Source organism: Taudactylus pleione, unplaced genomic scaffold (genome assembly GCF_031769625.1).
Source record: "Taudactylus pleione unplaced genomic scaffold, aTauple2 ptg000086l, whole genome shotgun sequence".
Classification (NCBI taxonomy): Eukaryota; Metazoa; Chordata; class Amphibia; order Anura; family Myobatrachidae; genus Taudactylus; species Taudactylus pleione.
The window spans coordinates 7858635-7884385 of record NW_028284488.1 but is presented as its reverse complement, the minus strand read 5'-3'; the positions used below and the strand labels follow the sequence as shown (position 1 = coordinate 7884385).

The following is a 25751-nucleotide window of genomic DNA, read 5'->3' as shown; positions in this document are numbered from 1 at the left end:
CCTGCTGTATAGTATTATCCGCAAATACTGCTGTGCTTGTTAGCTCCATTGTATTGTAACATTTTCCGGCAGCATTGGAGTTGATGCTGCACTAGATGTTGTTAATACATGGTTGAGTGTACGAGTTAATGGTCAGTTTGTGTAGCAGAACTAAAAACCTGAGATATACACCTCTAGCAGCTGGCACACTTTGTGTAGCTGCGGGTTCATTAATTGACACAACTCTTAAGTTTGCTGCATCACCTTTGGTGCAGTGATCTCTTTATATTCCGTTCACATTAATTGAAGTAATTTTGCCACTGAAGCGTGTTTCAGACCTCTGCATTTAAATTGAAATTTTAATTCCCTTATTGTCTGGGAGAGACGGCTGAAGATGGCTTGTTGCAGGTTTCATTATCACTCGGAACACTCCAGCTGCTGCTTCTAATGTACAATGACTGATTAATGCCGGGAAGAATTATTAAAAGAAGAATGGCAGCTTTTTCCCAGTAGGACGGGGTAAACATGAAGTAGTATTTTGACAGCTTTATGGAGCCTGTTTTACCCACCGTCTGCTGTAGTTCAGTGGAATTATAGCAGACTTTTAGTTTTATGTGCTGACTATTTCGGGCAGTAGAAATATAACAAAGCAAATGTTTAGTGATTGCAGCAGTTGACATGTTCCAGTTTCATTGTATGAGGATCCACAAAAGAGTAGGGAAGTCGATGAGTGATTTCAAAGATGTTAGGTAATTTCTTATCCACATTCACTATAATCTTATTTACATTTCAGTAGAGCCCTAGGCAGTGTTGAGACTTTGTTTCTCATTAACAGTAATTAAGAGTTATTTGCATAAAATGCTGCATTTAGTTCCTTGCTGTTCTGTCTGTGCATTAGCGTAAGGTTGTTGGTAGAATAACATAGTACAGACATTCTATGCTCCGTAGCAGCCAATCAAGTTCTTGCTTTTTACGAACTTCACTTGCTATAAACCATCCAAAGCTAATATTTCATTAGCTTCATTATAACCTAATTGATATCCTGGTCATTAAACGACCTCTAACTTAAAAGAATGTATTGTTTAACAGCACTTTTATGTTTAATAGCATCAGAAACATCAATATGATCTATAGATCCCTTTATAGTGTTTTTCACATATGGCCATAGGGGGAGATGTATTATAGCTGCACTTATTGTGTCGCTATAGCTCTTTCTGCTTCACCTCTTATCGAGTTGAAGCCGGGAGCAATAACGCTGAGTGCGCTTATCATTTATTAGTAGCTTTTATATAGTTTCTGCCACCAGCTAAATCTGTAGATGTTTGCACATACCGTAGAGAAAAGGGATTTTCTTTACATTATCTACTTTCATACATATGGATGTTAGATGTAAGTGTCAAAAAGCACAATTAACACTTATCAACATCTTCGTACATCTCCCCATAATGTACTGTAATAGCAACTATAATTCATTAAATAGGATTGGTCTCTTTGTATGTTTACAAAACAGTAGCTACATTGTAGCTAGCACTGCCTGTTGGACTGAATGATAGAATTGCAGGAGCTGAATGTGTCCTGTTGGCCGAGGACCTCACATACAGTATATCGACTATGGGGATGGGGAGATCGATGCACTGGCAATTGTTTTGTTTCTGATTTTTTTATTATGAAGAGGCTGCTATTTCCTTCTGGTAATGTTAATATTATAGTAATCAGTTAGTATAGGGATGCACCAGTCATCACTAGAGTAGAATACAATATAGAAAAAAAGTAACTCTATTTTGTGAGCACTCTTGAAATATGGATTTTTTTAAAACATAACTTTTAATGTAAATTATTATAATATAAAGAGCATAATGTACACATGACAAAGACATAACACATAAATACCTAACCAAAATAGATCATAAACTCTTACATAGTTATTAATCCCTGCTGGAATAAAGAAATAAACTTTCAAATCAAATGAAAGGAGAGGTAGGAGGTGTGTGTACCTCTTCTTCTAATCAATTAGGAGAGAAGTCCAAACAATATCTATTATTACAAATGGCTTCATTAGCACAAATCTGGGTTCATTCAATGTTTCAGACATCTCTAATATTTATAATAAGGTTAGTAGTCCCTGCTGGGAAGTAAGAGTCAAAAAATTGGACAGGTAGGAAGTATAGATGCCTCCTTATTCAAATTTGAATAAGGCAAATAGTTAAATAGTATTAATTCATATATGTAGCATCAATAGCCTGTTTCAAAGTAGTACCAGTTGATATTTATTACACCTTCACTCAGATGAAATACCAGGATGGTCAGGGTAAAGACACTGTTACTCTTAATTTTACCCTACATACAGGCCAACACATTAATTTGCCTGACAGAATTATATTTTCATTTCTGACCATATGATTATTATGATTATGAATTTAGGCCAGTGGTATTTTTCTTCTCTTGTGTATTTTTTGGGTTGATTCAATTATACCCCTTTTACAGCAAAGTCCCGGGTCTGACCAGGGATTTGGAACACGTATCCAACCTGGATCAGACCCGTGACAGATCCACTTTTACACTGCGGCGCTGTCCCCGGCTATGCTCGAGTTGGCACCGTTCACTCTCCGGTGCAGGTAAGCAGCGCTTCTTACCCTCCCTCCCCCTCCGTGACCCCCTTACCTTACTCCGTGGTGGTCCGGAGGGCAGGTGGCGTGCCTTGCTACCTTCTGGTCGGCCCGGCAGGGGACGCTTGGAGATGTCATCTCTAAGCGTCACTGAAGCTGGACAATCTGGCGGCATGCGGCGCAACCCGGGTCATGGTGACCTGGGTCAGGCCGTTTACACTGCAGGGTGACACTGGAATGACTCGTGCTCAACCCTGCAATCCCGCCGGGTCGGATCCCGGGGTCACTGGACCTGGGTTGATCCGTTTACACCGGCAAAAATCCCGGGTTGATGCACGTTCATGTGCATCAACCCGGGCTTTTTAAGTCAGTGTAAAAGGGTAAATCGCATGCTGTTACGGGATGTACAGGTAATTTACAGTGAGCATATCACCTGTACGTACAGTAGTCTAGCATTGTGCCCTATGGGGCTGTAAGGTAACATTTATGATGTACGGGCGACGTAGAGTCACCATGCCTGAATTGACATGCAGTCCTAATCCAATGATATATTGCATACATCACTCCCAAATCACATGTAATTGCATTTCCTCCTTGGGGTGTAACTGTCAGTGAAATACTACAAGGAAGAAGAATAATAATGGTGCACATTTTAAGCACTAAGCATTTCTGGTTTCATATTAGGGGGCATTGTTATGGTATGTCCTTGATAAATGGACATAATGTGTTTAGTAAAGTTTATGACCCATCTGATGGGGTTCAACTTGACTTGGTGATTGGGCAGACACGTCTGGCGAAAAATATGCGCCAAGAACCTCACTTTATAATCTGTATTATTTTCAGAGTTTATGATATCTGTTTTGACTATCATTGCTCTTAGTGCTTAGACTTAGAGTGTGCACAAGCATCATCTTTTTCCTGTATGATACTACAAGTCACAGCATGGTATAAACTCTTATTGTGTTTAAATTAGGATGTATGGTCCACTTTTACCCCTCTCTAGTGATATCCTACAAGCCAGGTGCTGTGCTGGTTTTTTTTTTTCACCCCACAAACATAGAAATGTAAATACACACCATAGTACTAAAATCCAACATGAATATGCCATGTATTTTACTACTGTCTGGGTAGACTGCGCGTTTAGCATGGTATAGATCACAGTTAATATCTAGCATGTACTATTTTAGTAATACAAGTGATGAGAAAAAACATTGATAAAACGCAGTACTTTTGCACTGCATATTTAATGCATGTAAGTTTGTTTATTCCAAAGAGGCTCCAATGTGGTTTTAACCTGTTTGCTGTGAAGGATTAATGGGGCTCATCCTCGCATATGCACCCACAATATGGAGTGCTAACCCCACTCATCCTCTGTAGTGGCGGGTACAGTGCCTCCCAAAAAGACATTGCCTCACCTCCCCAGATCCATACGACTGATGGGAGCTCTCTGCAGCCACCGGCGCTGAATTCTGAAGTGCCGCCGGTGCACGCATGAAAATGGCGTGGCGAGGGACTTTAAGTCTGTTTGTTTCTCTCTCCTTATTACACAGAAATATAGGGGTACCCTCGTTTTGGAAAAAGAAATGAAACTGATTCCTGGTGATTACAATAATCACCAGACACTAATCTCATACACTACAGAGAAATAATTTAGTCCAGGCATGGGGAAGATCTGCCCCCAACCTGGCTACCAATAATTAAGGGGCATTCATTTTAGAAAGAGGGTTTGGGGATCACCGGGCAATGTTTCCTCTTGGTTCACATTATTGACATTCCAATTAAACACTTTTTTTTGTCCACTTTGGTTAAATTGTATTTGATGTGTTAGAATGAGCAAAACGGCTAGTGGTATTGTCTGAAAATTCAAAGTCTGCTGACAGTAACACGGTATCATTTGTGTGGGCACTGCATTATAATCACAAGTTGGTATTTGACAAACACTGACGTCGAATAATGACCTCAGCTCAGGGGTAGAAAACTCTTAGGCAGTTACCGTAAATGGTTTTCAGGTATCAGCTTTTCTAATACTTCTGTTTGTGTCTGACTACAGGAGTATACACACTAGACGATAAGCTCCCTGAGCGATATCGTCTAGTGTGTCCCCGGAAGGGTGTGCTCAATGTCGTAAATGACATTGAGCACACCCGCTGAACGATATAATTAACAATATTGTTCAGCGCCGGGCTCCCTCCCCCATTCCCCAACATGCAGCAACCTGACAATATCGTCTGGTTGGCCTGCATGTTTACCCGATGAACGACAATGACGAACAACCTGCGGGAAAGTGCATAGTTGTTATCGTTCATCGTTTTGGTGTAAAAAATGGACGATATAGTGAACGATATCGTTTATCGTTCAGTCGTCCACTTTATCGCCCAGTGTGTACACACCTTAAGGGGGTGATTCAGTTGTTGGAGGAATGAACCTGTCTAAAGTGGCTGGGAGTTAATTCAGTTGTTTGGACGACTAGCCCAAAGGCTGCACTGATTGCAGATTTCTGCTCGCACTCTCCTAAGGCATAAATAATAGGTTGGTCACGAGTGCTGGGCTGGACTAACTGCAGCGCACGGATAATCCTGTGCATTAGAGTGCTAGAATGGGGCCGTCACGACCAGTGCGGGGCTGGTCGCCCAAATATTAGCTCCCAGCCACTTTAGACAGGAGCTAATTCTCTCAAACAATTTAATTGCCCCTTATATGCTATGCTTAATAAGATATGATATAAGCACATCATATAACATAAGATATAAGTTCTAAGTAAGCAGATATACATGAATAGCCATAAGCTTTCATAGAGCCAAAGTTTGCTCATTTCACTCTTCTGATCATATACATGTCACCATTTAACACTATTCACAAATGCCCTTGGTACTACATGTATAATTGCAGACCCCCACCTTATATGTTACTGTTCATCTTTCAGTTTCCATTATCATTACCGCAGCCCATTATCGTTATCTGTGCATAGGTTGCCTTCATTTGTATTCATACACTCTTGACCCCCTGCCTACTCACCCCTTTTACTTAATTCAGGAGCACGCACAGTATTTCCCCAGAGCATGATCACCCAACTGTTATCTCATCTAATAAAGGACTTTTCATCTAAGCGAAGAGATTAATTAAAAATAAGTAGTTGGCTTCCTCTGAAATAGTGGTAGTTCTTGGTATCCTTCTTGTAATGACCCTTTCACCACCAGATGGGTTGGAAGTAATTGTGGAAGGTTAATACAGTTTTATGCTGAAGTGGTGAAATAGAAGATTTAGTTATTGCTCACTTTTAATTTGAGCCCTGCTGATTGCACTACAATGCTATTTCATGTCATTTAGTAGAGCGTAAGGTGATCACAAGTTTGCCTTTCATGATTTATGCTATAATCAGTTGTAACTTTGCATGTACTGAAAATTAGGTTTGTTTGATTTACTTTTAACAGTTATTTTGCTCTGCTCTTGTTGGTGCTTGTAAACCACTGTTTGTGATTATAAAACAAGATCATGAATTATTGATGTGTTCATGATGCACACATTGATGTACTGGTAATTTTTGAAAAATAGCATTATAATTATAATCCAGATCAGCTTTGTTTAGACAAAATGGCTTTGTCTGTTTAGGCTTCGAAAATCACTAAAGATTAAGGACGTTTATTTATGAAGCATTGGCTTTTGTAAGTAGCTGCTTCCCGGCAGGTTGTAGGTGAAAGTTTAAAACTGCACCTGCTGTCGGTGTAAAGCACCCCGGGCTTTACACTGAGTGTGGGTGCCGTTTTAAGTTTTCACCTGCAAGCCACTGCTTCATAAAGAAAGGTCCCTAATGTTTTGTAAATAAAGCCCTAGATCAGAGGTGGGGAACCTTTTTTTTTTCTGCCGAGGGCCATTTTGATATATATAACATTATTTGCGAGCCCGGTGCGGGCCACGCCCCCTCCGTGTGACGTAGCACAGGAAGGGGCCACAATTGCAGGTGATTACAGCAATGCCCGAAGCATCCTGAGGACGCTCCGGGGACCTGTAAGGGCAGCGGTGTGACCATCTGAAGCGTCCTAAGGATGCTCCAGGCGGCACTGCTGCATAGATTCTGGCTGCAGGGTACCATTCTAGGCCATTCTAGGCACCCTGCTAACAGATGAGGCTAGCAGAAAAAAGCTCAGAGGGACAGAAGAAATTATTCCACAGGCCTCATATGGCCACCCGAGCCTGAGGTTCCCCATCCCTGCCCTAGATCTTTCTTATAGAAGGATTTTGAATCCATTTATATAAACAAAGTATTTGTGCTTCGAGCTATGATTTACAGGAGTACCCAAATTAGCAAAAACTAGTATTGCGTTTTATGTCCTTTAGAGGTGGTCCACTTTTCGAGAAACCTTAGCAGGGGCACCGTCACTGTTGTACTGCTGTGTGAGACGAGGAGTTGTAGCTGGCGAACTCAGACTATTTGCTGTTCAGTAATGTAGAATAAAAATACGGTTACTGATGAGATGGGTCACAGTTCCTTTCACTGCATTTACTATATACATAGTGAGCCAAAGTCTGAAGCTGGATACACACCTGAAAGATATATATCTGCTAATGGTGCAGAAATAAAGTTACTTATACACCAACCATCATTGCTATCAAAAGAACTATCTATTCTGAAGCTAGGTACACACTGGGCGGGGTTGGGTATGATATACCGACGTGTAGCATGCTGGCTGTCAATACACTGACAGCGGCATCCTGATGGCTACACTCCCGACAGATGAACTGTAAGTAGTGTTCCCCTGTCCTATTTACCCCCTAACCCTCCCTACCCCGCTCCCTAACCCTCCCCCCTTAGTGCCTAACCCTAACTTCCCCCTGGGGGTGCCTTACCCTAACCCCCCTGTCTGGAACCTAAGACCCCCCCCTAAGCTAACCGTGACCCTGCCCTCTGTACTTACGATCGGGATGCCTGCTGTCAGGTTCTGGCATCGTCATCTCCAGCCATGTTGGGATTCCAACACCGTTCTTCCCGCGCTGATCGGGATTCCGGCGCCGGGATTTCGTCAGTCTGCACCCCGGCCGTCGGTTGATTGACCACATCTCCACTGAGAGATATATCAGCCGTTCAATGGAATGGCTAATATATATCGCGAGCGCGTAAGTGGATGCGTGCCCCGATATGTCTGTGAACGTCATTGTTCAGACTTATAACATCGGCTGTGCAGCACAGCAGATGGCCGATATATCAGTGCATCTGCTGGTTTGTATGGGCGACCTGCCAATTGCCTGTACACATGCTGCAGGGACCCGGCGGTGAATGACAGCTCAACTGAGCGGGCAAATTTAAATGCCCACCCAGTTGCGACGTCAAGCCCAGCACATTGGGCAGACAATTGGTAAGTGTGGATGCACTAGCCAATCCTCCGATAGGTCTGCACAATGTGCCGAGCTTGACGTAGCAACTGGATGGGCATTTTAAGTTTTTCCGTCCATTTGAGCCATCACTCATCGGTGGGTCTCTGTAGCATGTGTATGGGCGATTAGCAGGTCACCTGTACACACCAACAAATGACTAATATATCTGCCTCTGCTGTGCTGCAGGACTGATCAGATATGTCATATCTGGTGTACACATCCACCAATGTACTATAAATATATCGGCCGGTCAATGGCACAGCTGATATATCTATTAGTATGGTACCCGGCTTAAGACCTTAAAGGTTAGATACATGTTAAAAACATTTGTTGTTCTTGGATGGGAGGCTCCATCTTTGTGTTAGCGGCCCTCGCTGGCAGAAATGCTGTTTGAAAACATTTTTTTTTTTTTTTATAATGACTGCACTATGGCTCTTTCCTTTGGGTGTCAGAAGTGTTTCTGATTAGGCTTGTTTGTTTTGTTTGGTAATGTATTCATGAATATAAATAAAGTGTTAATGTAATTGAAGTAAAATATGGCAGTCAGAATTATGTTATGGAGGTTTATATTTATTTATAGCTGGGGATTTTCGTTTTATGTTTGTACAACTTTAGTTAGATGATTGGTGTACTATTGTTTGGTGAGAGGGCCCATTAAAATATGTTGCCTTGCTTTTAGCCAGGGAAGAGACTGTTAGAAAAATAATTTCATTTTAATTAAGCACCCTCTAAATGTAATTGTTTTAAAATTTAGTGAATTTGAAATACCACGTTTAACTCTAATAAATGCTTCAGAAGAAAAACAAAGTAAACTTTTTGTAAACTTCCAGCAACCCTAAAATTGTTAAGGAATACCAGTATGAGTAAGTGAGCACTGAGCATATCTAATAAAAGCACTGACTATAACATTTGTTTAAAAGTTTATGCCAAATGTTCCTTTTCCACTCACTTTGTCTTGATTGCTTTACAACAATGCCAAAAAAATAATACACATTATTAGCCTTTGCTTTAAACTATTTTCATGTTGACCAGAATAAAAAATAATAGTTTAATAATTATGCCGTGCTCAAGACTTTGTGGCATCTCTTCATCTAGTCTACTGTCAAAGCTGGATAATTGGCTGAGACAAGATCAGTTTAAAATTGAAGCATGCACGACGCCATCTTGCGAATGGCAGCTAGACTCCATTTTAGAAACAAGAATCTGCAAGACGCCATTTTGCGACCAGCGTCACTTTAAGTTACAACTCACGAGCTAAGAACAGATGGCAATGTTTTTGATAATCTACCAAGGGCAACTAGAAGAACAGCCTCATGCGAAAAAGTAAATAGAATAGACAATGCACCAGAAACTGTGAGTGTTTTACATACAAATTGGGAATCCCTGAATGCAGACAAGTATAGTTGTGGCAATTGTAATATAATCCAGGCATTGATCTACACAATTGAATGTGTCTGAATTTTAAACCGGTTTTAGTTTCATACCCAGACAGAATGGCCCTAGCTTCACAGCTGGAGGTAACACATTTGCATTGCAGTCTGAAACTGTGAGTGAGGAATGATATGTGTGTGTGTGTATGTATGTACATGTGTGTGTGTGTGTGTGTGTGTATATATATATATATATATATGATAAGTCCATCATAGATGGAATCTCATGCATAAACACCGCACATTACGCACAATTGAGCTGCTAACATGACACCCAGTAGCGAATGCACAATTATTAGCATCATGCGATTGCACCTTTCACCATTTCACATACACACATTATGCTTAAGATCCTGTATGAAAACACCGTTTAGTAGCTAAATGCGCACGCATCTGTCCCCAGTTAACTAGCGTTTCATATCAAACCCCGTACACTCACACATTACATATTCACTTACAAGGTTCCATTAGCGTTAAGGTATAAGATTTAAGTTTGTTCAGTTAATATGAACGCTGTGAAATAAAGATATTTGGTAACTAAGGTTTTATACATGCTAAACAAGCCGTGTTTGGTTTCGTATTGATGCATACTCTTTCCACAGTATTCCGGTGTAATCGGTGGGGAGATCGCATCATGCATTCTCGAGTTATGGACCGTAGAGACTTCAAGCAACAAAAAGTATTAACTGTTAGGATGTTACAGGGGGCGGGAAGGAAGAGACCCTCAGTTGTTAGAGGCTGGGTGAGTCTATTTGAACCAGCCTGTTAAATGCTCCGTAACAGATGGATTCCCCTTGGGAACAAATAGCATCAGCAACAAACGTCTCTATTGTTTTGCCTATTCCTGGGGGGTATAAATATGTGTGCTCCAACACTGGGTCTTTAGTCTTCTTGCTGAATGCTGACTGAGGGGTTTCTTGCTGATGCCTAACATCTGGTACCGGAAGCGCTGCGTATGTATACTGTACTTGGGTTTGTATAATTCCTTTGCGCCTAAATTGTGTCTGGATCAATTACGTGTAACTGACTGTACTTTTACTTGAATAATACTTGTGCTTTGGAACCACAGATTCCAGGTCTAAGTCTTTATTTACTATATGACTGCGTACTCAGATTAGCGTCATCCTTAGAAGGTATAGGCAGGATATTAGAAGGTATAGGCAGGATATTAGAAGGTATAGGAAGGTGTGTATAGAGGTTCAATTTTAATATCGTCACTACCATATTTAACAAAACAAACAAGCACAAAAAAACACAAACCTCATATTTATTCAAGCTACAGTACTATAGTGATGAACCTGCATTGGGTGTTCAGTGATATGACAGTTTAATTAACACAAAGATGCCCTTCTACTAATGTTCTATGCAATATCACTTAGAGGCTCTTTACCAAAAACCTAACCAGGTGCTCCTTCAAGGATAAAAGCGAGTGTGTAGTGATGGTGGGCAAGAACGGAAATAGATTAATAGGAAGGTTTGAAAGGATAATGTAAGTTTAAGTCATGTTATATAAAGATACTGGAATTTATATTAATTTAGGCCATTAAGGGGAGTATCCAATTAGCAGTGCTGAAGTAGCGCTGCTAATTGATCCTGGCGGGGCTATCCAATTAGCCCATAAGTGCCACTCGACGCCAGCACTTATCGTGGATATTTGTTCGGGACCCGATGTGTCCCAAAAAATAATGTACGATAAATGCAGTTTTTACACCATATAAATGGCAAAAATGCAGATCCTATGTGTTTTCAGGAGAAATATCCTATTCTTTCAACCGAAATAATAGGATAGGGGGAAGAAAAACATCGGCGAGAAATCCCAGTTTTTCACCAATTGCCAATCCCAAACAGAATGTATGAGTGTGGTTCAGTAAGGAAGGTAACGAGACCTGTCACATGTAATGTTCTCCTTTTCACAGGTTCTCAAACTTGGTCCTCAGGACTCCAAACAGTGCATGTTTTCCAGGTCTCCTCACAGATTCACATGTAAAATAATTAGTTCCACCAAATTTGGCAGAGAGTAATGAATACACCTGTGCCACCTGTAGGGTAACGTTACTGACTTTGAACCTCTATACACTCCTGCCTATACCTTCTAATATCCTGCCTATACCTTCTAGTATCCTGCCTATAAACCTCTAAGGTTGACGCTATTTGCGTACGCAGTCATACATTAAATAAAGACTTTAGACCTTGAACCTGTGTTTCCAAAGCACAAAGCATTATTCAAGTAAAAGTACAGTCAGTTACACGCTATGATCTAAGTACAATTTAGCGCAAAGAAATTATACAGACACAAGTACAGTTATACATACGCATGCGCTCTGGACCAGATCCTGGCATCAGCAAGAAACCTCCGTCAATCAACATTCAGCAAGAAGACTTTCGACTGGCGTCACAACACACACATTTATACCCTCACAGAAATAGACAACATAAAGGAGAGGCTTGTCGCTGATGCCATTGGTTCCCAAGGGGGACGCATCTGTTACAGAGCATTTAACAGGTTGATTCAAATAGACACAGTCCAGCCTCCGACAGCTGGTGGCTTCTGTTTCGCGTCTCATGCAAATCTAAACAGTTGGTCATATCATGTACATTTCGGTGCTTTAAGTCTCTGCGGATAAGTTGCGGATGTATGTTGCGATCTTCCCACCAATGATACCGGGAGGCTGTTGAGAGGGTGCAGATCAGTATAATACCAAACACGACATACTTATCATGTATTAAACCCGAGCTACTAAATAACCTTTCTTTCACAGCAATTATAATAAATGAACAAACTTGAATCTTATACTTGAAAGCTTATGGAACCTTGTATGTAAATATGTAATGTGTAAGTATGTGGGGTTTGATAGAAAGACGCTAGTTAACTTGGGGCAGATGCGTGTGCATGAGGCTACTAAACAGCATTTTCATACAGGATTTTATGCATTCGCTAATGTGCGACTAGTTAACAGCGCAATTGTGCGTGTTTGTGTGTATGAGAAATAGTGAAAGATGCAATTGCTTGATGCTAATATTAACATCGCCATATGTACTTAAGTGTGAGTTTAGCTAAAATGGCGCTGGGTGGCCATTCGCAAAATGGCGTCTTGCGATGTCATTTCCAAGATGGCGTCGTTACGATCTAATTTTAAGCTGATCTTGTCTCAGCCAATTATCCAGCTTCGACAAGGGTGACCTGGAAAATGTGATCTGTTTGGGGTCCTGAGGACCGAGTTTGAGAACCTACTGCTCTGTTTCATTCTAATTTCTCTCCAGGCCAGAGCAGGTAGTCCGCTGCTTCCCCTCACTGCCATTAGACTGCGCCTCATTTCTCTTTCGTCTGGGCTGGGGGACATTGGACCATGGGTTGTAGGTGGGAAGGCGTGGATTTTGCACTAACACTGAAATCTATAACTCCTCCCTTCTGCAACCCCTGACTTCAGTGTAAGTTTAGTGCCTGTGGAGAGAGGTACGTTTTTTCAGGGCTGCTCTGCAGCCCTGTTTTAGCTTAGGGATTTTCCATTATTTGAAATGTTATGTTTATTTTTTACTATAGGTGCTGTGCGCTGCTTATAGCAGCACACAGCTGGAGTGTAAAGCAGCGGTGAGAGCCGCATCTAAGGGGGGGGATGGCGCTGAGCGCTTTCCCTCATTCCACACACTCTGGTCTCTGAAGAGAGTGTCTGGGCCCGAGAATAGCGCGCCGCTGTTATCTGGTAGAGGTGCAGGCAGTCAGCGTGGTCCTGGATGGCGGGCGCCATTTTGCCGGGTTTCTTGTCGGCTCCTGTGGGGAGAACGCCAACTTCAGACCAACCGCAGGTAAGACCTACAGCAACACCACACTGGACATGCTGTCCTTGGAAGCTATGCAGTGTTGGGCCTGGTTAGTACTTGGATGGGAGACCACCTGGGAATACCAGGTGCTGTAGGTAAATGCGGGTCAGTCCAAGTGCTTTCCCCAGTGAGGGTAGTAACACTTGAAGGAAGGAAAAGTGAGGCTCGCTTCAGTATGACGGGGGGAGGAGGCTCCCAGGAATAATGATCACAGCTTTCTAAAGGACACAAGCCTGAACAGCATGGAGGGAGGACAGAGTAAGCTCCTTTCCCTCTGCAGCATACAGCTAAGTAGTTTTGAGTATTACTGTAATTTGTTCTTGTGCCTGCTTGGAGTGTTTGCATATTCATTGTCACTTGTTATATTTTTAGTATTTTGATTCCTTTTCCGGGCTGACTGCTGCTTCAGGGCAGCGCAGGAAGGGGGGTGGGGTGCTCTAATGATGGACAAAAAGTCCACAAAGGGCCAGAACCCCACTATGGCTATATTTTTTTACATGTGCCCGGTTTCAGGCTAAATTGCGTGTGGACAACTGGATGCAGGGGCTTTGTGTATGGACTGTCAGCTGTGGCCCACGTGTGCGTGCAGCCAGCTGGGGGAGCCACTCCGCTTATGGAGGAGCCGACATGGGCTCAGGCTATGAGCTGTTCACTCTCTGACCTGGTGACGTTAGTGTTTTGCCCTCACCTCCTGCTGTGCAGGGGGTGGTTACCAGGGTCCTGATCTTCCTTTGGGTCCATACCATGGAGCGCTCGGCGGTAGGGGTCGAGAAAGTATTGGCCTTTATGGAACCCTTCTTTGAGGAGTTTAAACTACGCATAAGCGTCCTCCTTCATCCAGTGTCTTGTTGGAGTCCGATCCCGAGGGGGGGAAAGGGTAACACCAAGAGGAGGTTCTGCCTGACGAGGAAGGTTCAGACTCTGTGTCAAGTCAGGGCGTAGAGGACCTTATTATGGCAGTACGACAGTCTTTGGACTGTCTGGACCTTGATGCCTCAGCTAGGGTGGAAGGGTTGTTTAAGCGGAGGCGTAAGAGGGTCGTTTGTTTCTCAGTGTCTCAGGATCTTTCAGATCTGGTAGAGGAAGTCTGGAAGACCCCAGATAAAAAGAATGTTACTCCTCGTAAATTTGCAGCAATTTATCCCTTTCCACAGGAGCAGGTCGCTAAGTGGGAGCTGCCTCCAAGAGTGGATGCGGCTGTTGCTCGTTTAGCAAAGCACACTGCTCTGCCGGTCCAAGGGGCGGCCTCCTTTAAGGATCCGCTGGATAAAAACTTGGAGGGATGCCTTAGGAGTATTTTTATGGGCGCCGGAGTGGTTATTCGCCCATTATTGGCATCTGCATGAGTCTCTCGAGCCATGGAGAAGTGGGCTGACAAATTAGTGGCAGGCCTTGCCGGTGACTCATCCAGAGAGGACTTACTGGTACTGGCGGAACAGATACGTGCGGCTGCAGACTGTGTGTGTGAGGCCGCACAAGATAGAGCGCAGATTTCCTCTAGAGTCTCAGCCACAGCAGTCGCGGCACGCAGAGCTCTCTGGCTTCGCACCTGGGAGGCGGACGCCGAATCTAAACGTGCTTTAGAGTCTCTGCCTTTTTGTGGAGGCATCCTGTTTGGCTCTGAGCTTGATACTATTATATCCTAGGCGACAGGTAAAAAGAACACTTTTCTGCCTGTGGTGCCCCAGAAGCTAAAGGGCTCATGTTTCCGAGTATTCCGTTCTTCCTTTTGAGAAGGGGGAACGATTAGAGGTCAGGGGGCCCCAGGACGCTCTATTCCCAGTAGGGGTTCTGCCCCCGGGGTAGATTCTCCTGCACATTAAGGCGCCTGGGTGCTAGGGCATCTGAGAAGCCGAGTACCTGACGGGATCTCAGCCCATCCGGTCTCAGGGAAGGTAGGGGGCCGTCTCCTTCTTTTCCGAGACAGGTGGGTAGCTTCGGGAGTAGATGCCTGAGTAAGGGGCATTGTCTCCCGAGGTTATGTGATCGACCTAAGGTGGCAGCTGCCACAACGTTTCTTCGCTACAGCATTACCCAAGGAGCCGGAGAAGAGATGGGCCTTAAACCAGGCTATCAGTTCCCTCTGTTCAGAAAGGGTTATAGTTCCTGTTCCACAGTCTCAACAGGAACAGGGGTTTTACTCCAACTTGTTCCTAGTCCAGAAACCCAACAGCACTTATCGGCTGAATTTTAATCTACGAGCCTTGAATGTACTCAGGTTCGTGGTCGGAAGAGCCCATTACCAGTTCCAGGCTCTGCCGTTCAGTTTGGCTACAGCTCCGCGGGTCTTCACAAAGATCATGGCAGCAATGGCAAGCTTACTGCATTCCGAGGGAATAATGGTGATTCCCTATTTGGACGATTTGCTAGTAAAGGCAGATTCCGCTGCCAAACTTCAGCTCCACCTGGATGACACGGTGCAGGTGTTACAGCATCATGGGTGGATACTGAATCTCGAGAAGTCACCTCTGGCCAGGCCAACGTCTGATGTTTTTGGGGGTGATCTTCTATACAGCACTGGAAAGGGTTTTCTTGCCCAAGCCCAGTGCCCGGGCCCTTCAGGACAGTCAGGAAAGTGCTGTCTGCACCTCGGCCATCCGTTTGGCTGGGCATGAGGTTACTAGGCACGATGGTCTCTACCTTCGAGACCATCCAGTACAGCCGCTTCCATTCATGGATTCTCCAATGGGAGATTCTCCGGAGTTGGACTGGCCGCTCAGTCGACCTTTCTTCTTAGTTGATGGTTCTGTCAGACAGCACTCGTCAGTCACTTCGCTGGTGGCTGATTTCCGATCACCTTCTCCAGGGTCGGTCCCTGGTGACTCCCAACTGGATTATTGTCACCACAGACGCAAGTCTCAGAGGTTGGGGAGTGGTGACGGAGAACCTCTGTCTCCAGTGGACCTAGTCGTCGTCAGAGATAGGTTTCCCAATAAATATGCTGGCGCTCCAGACCATTTATCGGGTGCTGTGCGGGGCTCAGGCACTCCTGGCAGGCCGACCAGTGAGGATCCAATCAGACAACGCCACGGCAGTAGCATATGTAAACCAACAGGGCGGAATTTAAAGCGCACTTGCCATGGCAGAGACAAGTCTCATTCTCTGTTGGGCGGAGACGTTCCTCCCGGCAATTTCAGCAGTCTTCATACCAGGGGTAGTGAATTGGGAGGCAGGCTACCTCAGCAGGACTACGTTCCTGCCAGGGGAGTGGTCTCTCCACCCGGAGGTTTTCCAGCAGCTGGTCCAGAGATGGGGGCTGCCGGAGGTGGACCTGATGGCGTCTCGCCACAATTGCAAGGTCCTTCGATTTTGTGCAAGGTCCAGAGATCCTTTTGGCACCTGCAGTGGATGCCATGACCGTTCCCTGGAACTTCCGTCTGGCCTACATTTTTCCTCCTCTGTCCACACGTTTGTGCGGTTCTACAGGTTTAATGTTTTTGCCTCCAGGGACGCCCATTTTGGTTGGGCAATCTGAGCATTCCCTCCCATGGGGGACGGCTTTTGAACATCCCATGGTCCAGTGTCCACCAGCCCAGAGGAAAGGGAAAATAGGATTTTTGGGTACTTACCGTTGATTCCTTTTCTCTTGAGTCAGGCTGGGGGACACTGCTTTCCCTCCCTCACGCTCAGCGGTTTTGAGCATGAGTTATGATTTTGGGTCGTATTGACCGTCAATTTCATTTTTGCGAGTGACCATGTCACTGAGTATTGCTTCTCCTTACCAGGCACTTTTGAAGTTGTACTGAAGTCAAGGGTTGCAGAGGGGAGGAGTTATATATATCAGTGTTAGTGCCAAATCCACGCTTTCCCACCTACAACTCTATGGTCCAGTGTCCCCCAGCCTGACTCAGAGAAAAGGATTCAGCGGTAAGTACCCAAAAATCCTATTATCAGTCATACTGTCCCAACATCAGTTGTAAAATGGCGGAGTTGTCGGAAACATGGTCAAACATTGCGTAATCTTATCAGATTTCTGCGTCTAAAGAGCAGGTCAGCAGCTGTAGTTCATCGCCAACTTGGCAAGTTGTAGGGTGATAACATCATGACACTGAAACAGGTTTGAGTTTTTTTCACTGGCTTTGATACGGAGGGCAATTTGTTGAAAACGACCTTGGTTGCTGTGAACAGGCGTCCTATTGCTTCACAATAATGCCAGGCCATACAGCCAACCGAATGTGTGAGTTGTTAAGGCACTGCCATGTTCGAGTTTAATAAATTTACGCAATGAGAGGTCTTGTTACCTTATGTATTGAACCACCCTCGTACATTCAGTCTTCCGTTTCATAAGTTCCTTAGTCAGGTCACCTCCTCTAATCCTTAAATTCACTTACTCAAGTCCATGTACTATCATATCCTTGAAAGTGTCCTTATGATGGTAGTGAAAATGGCGTGCTATTGATGTCTATTTTCTCATATTGGTTACATCACATTCCGCATTCCTAATGGACCCGCTGTGTTCCAAGACCCTTTGTTTAAAAATTCTGGATGTCATACCTACATACTTAATGGTACAACTGCAGGTGCTGCAGTAGATGACACCTGGCGGGTTTCGACCATATAAGTGCAGTCCTTGCATGAGCCGCATGGGTAAGATCTTGTACATTTTGGCACCCTTGATAGGTTTTTCACAAAATGGCTTCTTACCAATTGGTCCCTCAGGTTCCTAGAACTACACCAACTCATGGAGACGTTGGGGTCAAGTTGTGCTGAGAGATAATCTAATAAGAGGTTGGAAAAGTGTTTTTACAGAATATCCCTTTAGTTATTTCCATTCTATTTTGCAGTCTTTGTTTTGGTTGTGTTGATCTGTGAATATCAAGGATTAATATTTTGATCTTGGAGATGGTGTTTGTTTAATGCTTTGAAGAGCAACTCGGTCACAGAACGTAAAGTTATTTTTACTCAAAACGAAATGTTTTGTTAAGAAAAAAATAATTTTACTTTATTTTACCTTCCTTATTGAGGACATTTTTTGTGGCCTCAATGTCTCTTTTATGTTCGATACTTCTATATAGTGATTCCACAGCAAGTGTTTTCTTCCAGTTTAACATTGTGAAGTTTGTGTAAAATGTCCAATGTGTCATTTAGTTTGTATGGTAAACCTAGGACGTGATTGTGCAGATTAAGTTCCAGAAAAGTGCTTGCCTAAACGTTAAGTTAGGTGTAGTTAAATTTTTCTTTCCTGGGCTCTGAGGTTGTTGGTGTGATCCCTTCATCATGTGTTTTACTATTACTTACCTGTGGTAAATGAGCAGCAATGTTGTCAGTATCAGTCTTCTGCGGATTTCCCATCTATGTAAATAGGAAGTTCAAAGGGGTAGGCTTCAACAGCACTGATATGTGTATGAAAGTAACCACTCCTTAATAGGACTAATGGATGCGCTACTGAACCATTTCATGCCTGGAGTGAATTTGGCTCAACTCTGGAGCCCCCATGTAAGTGATGGTGTGTTCAAGCATAACTGACTATATTATATTCCAAAACTACAGTTTAGATTTTTTGTGTTGAGTTGTCTTATAAGTTTTAGGTGTCGCTGAATTTATTAAATGTTCATTGTATTTGATATTTTAATTAACTTGTTACTTACACTTGGCTATCCTCCTTTTTACTTTAAATGAAAATGCATAAATTCTCAATTTACATACAGAGGTTTCTTTATATATAGTGTAGTACTTATGCTGTGTTTTTACACTGTTTTGGCCACATTATTAAACATTTTTTGCATGTTGTGTAATTAAAATATTTAGCCAACATCCCTGTCTTGGTCTAGGTGTCTGCAGTGGACTCTTTACAAGGACCTTTACTCCAGGTGGAGGGGCTCAGTGATCTGCGGCTGGAGCTTCACAGCAAGAAGATGAACATGCACTTAGTTCTTATTGATGAGCTACACCGTCATCTTTACATTAAATCCACCAGTCGCGTGGGGCAGTGGAATAAGGACAAGATCAGGACCAGGTAGATTGACCTTGGTAAAACAAAAGCATTAAGACGCTAAACAAAATAGATGTGAAATGGTACATAATACTCGTAATACATGTTACAAAGTATCTGAATCAGTGTCTAGAGTCCCGCTGCTACCAATGAGGAGCTGATTCTTACAAGAAATACGGACAAAAAGGAACAGAATGGTAGCGCAGGGTCAATAGACATGAATGAATAATAAATAAATTAATACATTGATGTAATATATATAAATACCAAGAATTGGTTGTTTAATGATGCAGTGAAAAAGATATAAAAATCAGAGATGGGAAATATGATCAATAAAATAAAAAAGGTTTGCAAACATAATAAATATACATAATAAAAACATTTACCAATAATGGAAGTCAAATTGACTTGCCGCCCACCAAGTTGATCTAAATGGTCAAGGGATATATAAACTTCCTAGAAGCCAAGCAGGACCACATGTAGACACATTACAAAAATAGTAAAAGATTAACAATTTATGACATTTCTGAAGTGACTCTATTCAAGAGCCTGATTGAAAAGTAGCAAAGTTTTGTGGCAATTGTAACTTGGGTTGTAACAATAAATAGTAGCAAAAAACGTAGTTGTTTCTGCTGACAAGGACCATTTGAGGTTGTATCCAGTATTCCAATACCGGTTATTTTTTATAGCACTTTCAAATAAGGATCCTATTCAGAGACAACTTAGTTACAACTATGTTTTTTGCTACTATTTATTGTTACAACCCAAGTTACAATTGCCACAAACTTTACTACTTTTCAATCAGGCTCTTGAATAGAGTCACTTCAGAAATGTCATAAAATGTTAATCTTTTACTATTTTTGTAATGTGTCTACATATTGTCCTGCTTGGCTTCTAGGAAGTTTATATATCCCTTGACCATTTATATCAACTTAGTGGGCGGAAAGTCAATTTGACTTCCATTATTGGTATATGTTTTTATTATGTATACTTATTATGTTTGCAAACCTTTTTTATTTTAATGATCATATTTCCTATCTCTGATTTTTATATCTTTTTCACTGCATCATTAAACAACCAATTCTTGAGATATATATATATATATATATATATATATATATATATATATATATATAATGCGTGTGTGTGTATATATATATATATATATATATATATATATATATATATATATATAATTACATCAATGTATTAATTTATTTATTATTCATTCATGTCTATTGACCCTGTGCTACCATTCTGGTCCAGATTGACCTTGGTTGTTGTTTACTTGGTTGTTGTGTTTAGCCATGTATTTATGAAAATATATATCTGTACCTTTTTTATGCTACTCTGGCAAGCTATAAAAATGTAGCTGTACTCCGTTATGTGGTAGAGGAGTGCCTATATCACCCCTCACTATCATCTTATGTATTTTATTTGTGCCCAACTTTGTCACCTCCATGCACTTTTACGTGGGATAATTGTCTCAGAAATCTAAACTAAGCTATTGTACATTTGTTTAAAAAAAAAAAAAATCCTACGAGCTTGGTAATGTAACAGTGATCAAGAATAGGCTGTGCATTTATCCTGGGCTTTTTCTCACTCTCCTCTTTTATCACACTTTCTTTCTATTCTTACCCTCATATTTTTTGCCCTCTTGGCGTTCAGGTCACCAGAGGCTTCTTCTCTTGGTTAGTGTCATGCATCTATACTGTGTCGTCATTATGGCCAAACAGCATGTGCCCCCCTCCCTTAAAAAATAAAATAACCCTACGTAGTAGCACTCTGCGAGAAAAGGTGACTCACTTGTCACTGGGGAGTCAGCTGACAGGAATGATAATAAAGGTAAGGCTCTCTCTTTTTGAGAGCAGGGCAACCTGCATTTATACCACACTTCGTTAAGCAATTAGCATTATTGTTCCAATATTGCCGTATATATGATATACAGTTTCAGAACCCATTGTAAAAGTACCATTTTGGGATTCTAGATATTCCTTCGTTGTGTCCCTGATTATGCTGAATTGCTGACAACAATAGTATATTATGATTAAATGAAAGTGAGTGCTACAGGTGCGTGGAATAAGGATTGTTTAGGCATCTAATTGGATTGTATGATTGTCAAATAAAAGTAAAGCACTGAGAGACACCCTTTATGCTTCTGAGGAAACTTTCATAGAAAGAGAAACACGTCAAGGACGATAGTGTGTACACTCTATATCACCCCCTGCCCCATTGTGTGATCGATACAAGTGCCTTTGGACATCACCTTAAATTCCGGGGAATTACTTTACACTCCTGCCACCTGAACCAGTGAGGATGCGGTGAGCTGTGCTGTTCGGATTGAGCCACCAGCACAGCGTGGAGCGTGTGTTTCACACGGCGCTGCTCCTGCCGCCAGGTGATAAGGAGGGAAGCGGTGAGCCGTGCTTTTGACACCTAGCCACCTCTGCAGTGCGGGGTGTGCCGTCCACCCAGGATGTTACTGGGAGCTGCTTCTGCTGCACAGGGCTGAGCACGGGGATCATTACCTGCTGGTGCAGCATCTCAACTGGACATGGAGATTGTAAGGCGCTAATACGTTACAAGGCTGGAAACTGAGGCTGGAGGCTGTTAAAGGGCCTGCTTGGTAAAGTAAATCTACTACAGGTTGAGTCTCCCATATCCAAATATTCCAAAATACGGATTATTCCGAAATACAGAATATTTTTTAGCATGACTGTGATAATGAAACCTTTGATTTTTCATGGTTCAATGTACACAAACGTTTTTTTTTTTCAAGGCACAAAATCATTAAAAATATTGTATAAAATTACCTTCAGGCTGTGTGTATAAGGCGTATATGAAACATAAATTAATTTCATGTATGTACACAAACTTTGTTTTGAGCCACAAAACTATTGGTAATTTTATATAATATTACCTGTAGGCCCTGTGTATAAGGTGTATATAAAACATGCTTTCTGTGTTTAAATTTGGGTCCCATTCCCAAGATATTTTATTATGGTAGGCAAATATTCCAAAATACGGAAAATTCTGATATCCAAAATATCCCTGGTCCAAAGCATTTGGATATGGGAGACTCAACCTGTACCAGCAAACCTACCTGCTACATGTATCACGTTTTCAAGCACATATCTATACTCCACTGTCAACAAATAAGGTACTTTTGACACTAATGTGGCCAAATTAAGGGCAATATATTCACGGACAGTGTTTTTACTCAAGATAATATACTCGGTTAGGTGCTATTTTTACATTAAAATGAGAATGGAAAATAACAGGACTCTAATTGCACAAAACTGTTTCCATTTGTAGCGTGTTACATTGTATGGAATATTTATAGTGTGCAACATTGTTGTGATTTATATATATATATATATATATATATATATATAATATATGTATATATATATATGTGTGTGTGTGTTTATAGGAATTATATGTCCTTTTTTTTATTGTTTCTAATTAAAAACATTGAAATCGAGAGTTGAGATTAATTTCATTGTATAAGCCTTTTATATTCAATAATCCTGATAAATGCTGACTGCATTCACGTCAATATTGCTTGTCTGCTGTAAATCCATATTCTAGTGATCTCTACATATTTAATTTAAAGCTGAGATTGTTAAAAGCTGCTGATCCTTAACAATAGAAGTAGATGTACAATTTACTTAAACAGAATTTCTTTTCGTTTTATTTCAATGCAGCCCACTTTCGAAGGACTCTCCTCTTCCTCTTCTTGATGTTACAAATTTGTCAACACCACGAAAGTTCCTGGATAACTCTCAGTTCAGCAGTCCAGGCTCTTCCAGTGGTAGGTGTCTTGTACTCCATGCTCCCTTCCACCTATTCCACCTTATGCTCCCTTCCACCTATTAATGTGTCTGCTGGCTGGAGTAGGGGTAGGCAACCTGTGGCACTTCAGCTGCTGTACGGCTGCCGTAGTTTTAGCATGCACTTATAACAAACTTGTGGTAAGGCATGCTGGGATATGTAGTTCTACAGCCGCTGGAGTGGTGGATAATGCAGGGTCACCAACTGTTCATGGTATCCGCATGTGCAAAAGATATTGACACACTTGTGATATTATTATTATTATTATGTTGGGAATCTGCCATTAATTATTTATTGACCGGGATAGACAGCCTGGTCCTCGGACCCCTAACAGTTTGTTTTCAAGATCGCCTAACTAGTGCAGGTGTAGTCATTGTGAATTGTCACATTTCAAAAGATGTGCTGCTTTCATTCATAATGGACACATTTTCACAGATCCACAGGTGGTGTGGAAAACATGAACTGTAAACGTGTCTACACACTTAGCAATATTTTACACGATTTGGTCAATTCCAACGCATTGTGACGAGAAATTGTGTAAAATATGCCCAAATCTCGATGCCGATGCGCGTCGCCGCAGGTCGTATATCGCATCTTCAGATCTGCCGTGCGGTAGGACAGATTTGCCAATCTGGGACACAGTGCACTGGAAAAAGTTAAGGATGCACGATAGATCGTTTGTCACATTGGACACTTTTTACACCAAATCGAGTGCAGGACTGCCGGGGAGAGTTCAAGGGAAATCGTACACGATGTGGAGTCGTGAGCACGTTGCCAAGTGTGTAGGTACCTTCCTTGAGAATCGGTTTGGTCACCAAGCTATAAGTGCATAGCATTTTCGTTACTTATTTATGTAAAAATACATTTTATTCATATTTTCTCAGAGAATGGCCTACAAATTCCTTCCTACTAAATAAATGGATTTCAAAGAAAACCAGTGGAGATGGAATTACTTTATCAATTGTTTTGGTTACATTCCAATAGTTTAGCATTTTAAAACTTCCCTATTGCAACCTTCATATCTGTGAGAAATTGCTATTATAATTTTTGTTGTCAATGTTTTTGCTAGTCCTTTAAAGGACTTTAACTGTTCCATGGATAGAATATGAGCAAAGCCGAGCTGTGTGGTATACAAGGGCACTGACAATTATCAACTCTGCCTAGATATACTGTCAATATATAGTAGAAAATATTTAGGAAGCCAGAAGGATAAAGAAATGTATTAATTTAAAAGTTGTACAAACCAATAAAGTGTGAAGGCTTGGGCCATTGGTTTGGTGAATGTAAGAAAATGTGTCAACTCGAAATAGATAAAAAAAAAATATCCACATGGTCTTAAAGTTAATGATGTATTTAATTGTATTAGCATATTTGTTAAATTATTTACTCTATCCCAAATACATAAAAGAAACCCAATTAGAGAAGCTTGTCCTGCACAGTATAGGTTGTCCTGTTTCTCTCAAGCAGTACTGCAAAGCAATTACGTATTCCTGCAGAGTGCACTAAGTTTGTAGCTCATAATCATTACATAAATGGGGAATACACTGTTCATTTGTTGGGTTTATCTACAAGTAAAGGGATTAACAAACTGTTTTAATGTATACATTCTTGTGATTAAACGTAAAAGTACAAGTCTATTACCCGAGCATGTATTGATTAGGTGCACCTACTGATGTCTTTGTTTTCAGTGAAGGAGTTGAGCCTTCAGGAGATAAAAGAAGACCCTGATTCTGACCCTGAGGAAAACAGCGTTGTGTTTATGGGAATTCTCATTAAAGGTCTGGCAAAGCTGAAAAAGATCCCAGAGACTGTGAAAGCCATAAAGGAGCGCTTAGAGCATGAGCTAAAACAGATTGTAAAACGCTCCACCACTCAGGTGGCCGACAGTGGTTACCAGCGAGGGGATAACGTGACCCAGGAAAATCAGCCACGGTAAGAGAGAGTGCAGCGGTGTAGTTCAGGATGTAGCAGTTGCCATTGCTGCTGTATATTATGTATAGAGTTTGCTCCTGTTCTACAGATGAAGCCGTCTTTAATACAAGTTTTTTTTTTTTTTTTTTTTTCTCACTAAATACCACTATTTCAGTGAATCGTTAACAACTTTTCCCTTTTGATGTGAATGACTCGCAAGTACACTGAAGTCTAATCCCTCAGATGTGTGGATCAATGATCCCTATTCTAAATACCAGGGGCATACAGACAGGTTTTCAGAAAATGATTGATGGACTCTGAGCGTCAGGTGCTAATGTTGGGACATTGCCCATTTTCCTCATATCCATGTAAGGAATATACATTTTTACTCCTACTGGTTAATATTCTATTTATTAATGTATGCAAGAGAATGCTGCAGGTAATCTTGGTACACTTTGTTTAGGAACTGTAGCATATTTTTTCCCCCAGGATTCATCCATTATTATTGTAAGGTAATAGCACTTAACCGTTTTTGTTTTTTCGTTTGCTCATTAAAATTATTATTTTTTTTTTGGTTTAATGATTTTTATAAATTTTTGCTCGCTAAAAACGAGGTCAAAAAATGTAAAACAGTAACTACACGAAAATGTTATCTTTATGTATTATGCATACTGTACTATCAGATTCAGACACTTGGAGGAAGAATATTTAATTAGGTACAAGTTTATCCCGGGGGGGCCTTGGGGATAGGCACCCCCCCCCCCCCTCCCGGGAGGGTTAGGTTTAGGCTGCAGGGAAGGGGGGTTAGGTTTAGGCACTTTGGGGGGGGGGGGGGTTTGGGTTAAGCAGCCCTAAGGGAGGGTTAGACTT

The 25751-nt window shown here is 41.7% G+C and overlaps 1 protein-coding gene across 2 annotated transcripts in view; it reads left to right on the top strand.

The window, feature by feature from the left end:
- The window catches only part of EXOC4 (exocyst complex component 4), a 453886-nt gene that overhangs the window by 25381 nt on the left and 402754 nt on the right, over positions 1 to 25751 (top strand). For both annotated transcript variants that reach the window (XM_088468694.1, XM_088468695.1), the window contains exons 4-6: positions 18976 to 19160; positions 22844 to 22950; positions 24659 to 24902. In XM_088468694.1, coding sequence (XP_088324820.1) covers positions 18976 to 19160; positions 22844 to 22950; positions 24659 to 24902 — 536 coding nt within the window. The remainder of the gene's footprint in view (positions 1 to 18975; positions 19161 to 22843; positions 22951 to 24658; positions 24903 to 25751) is intronic.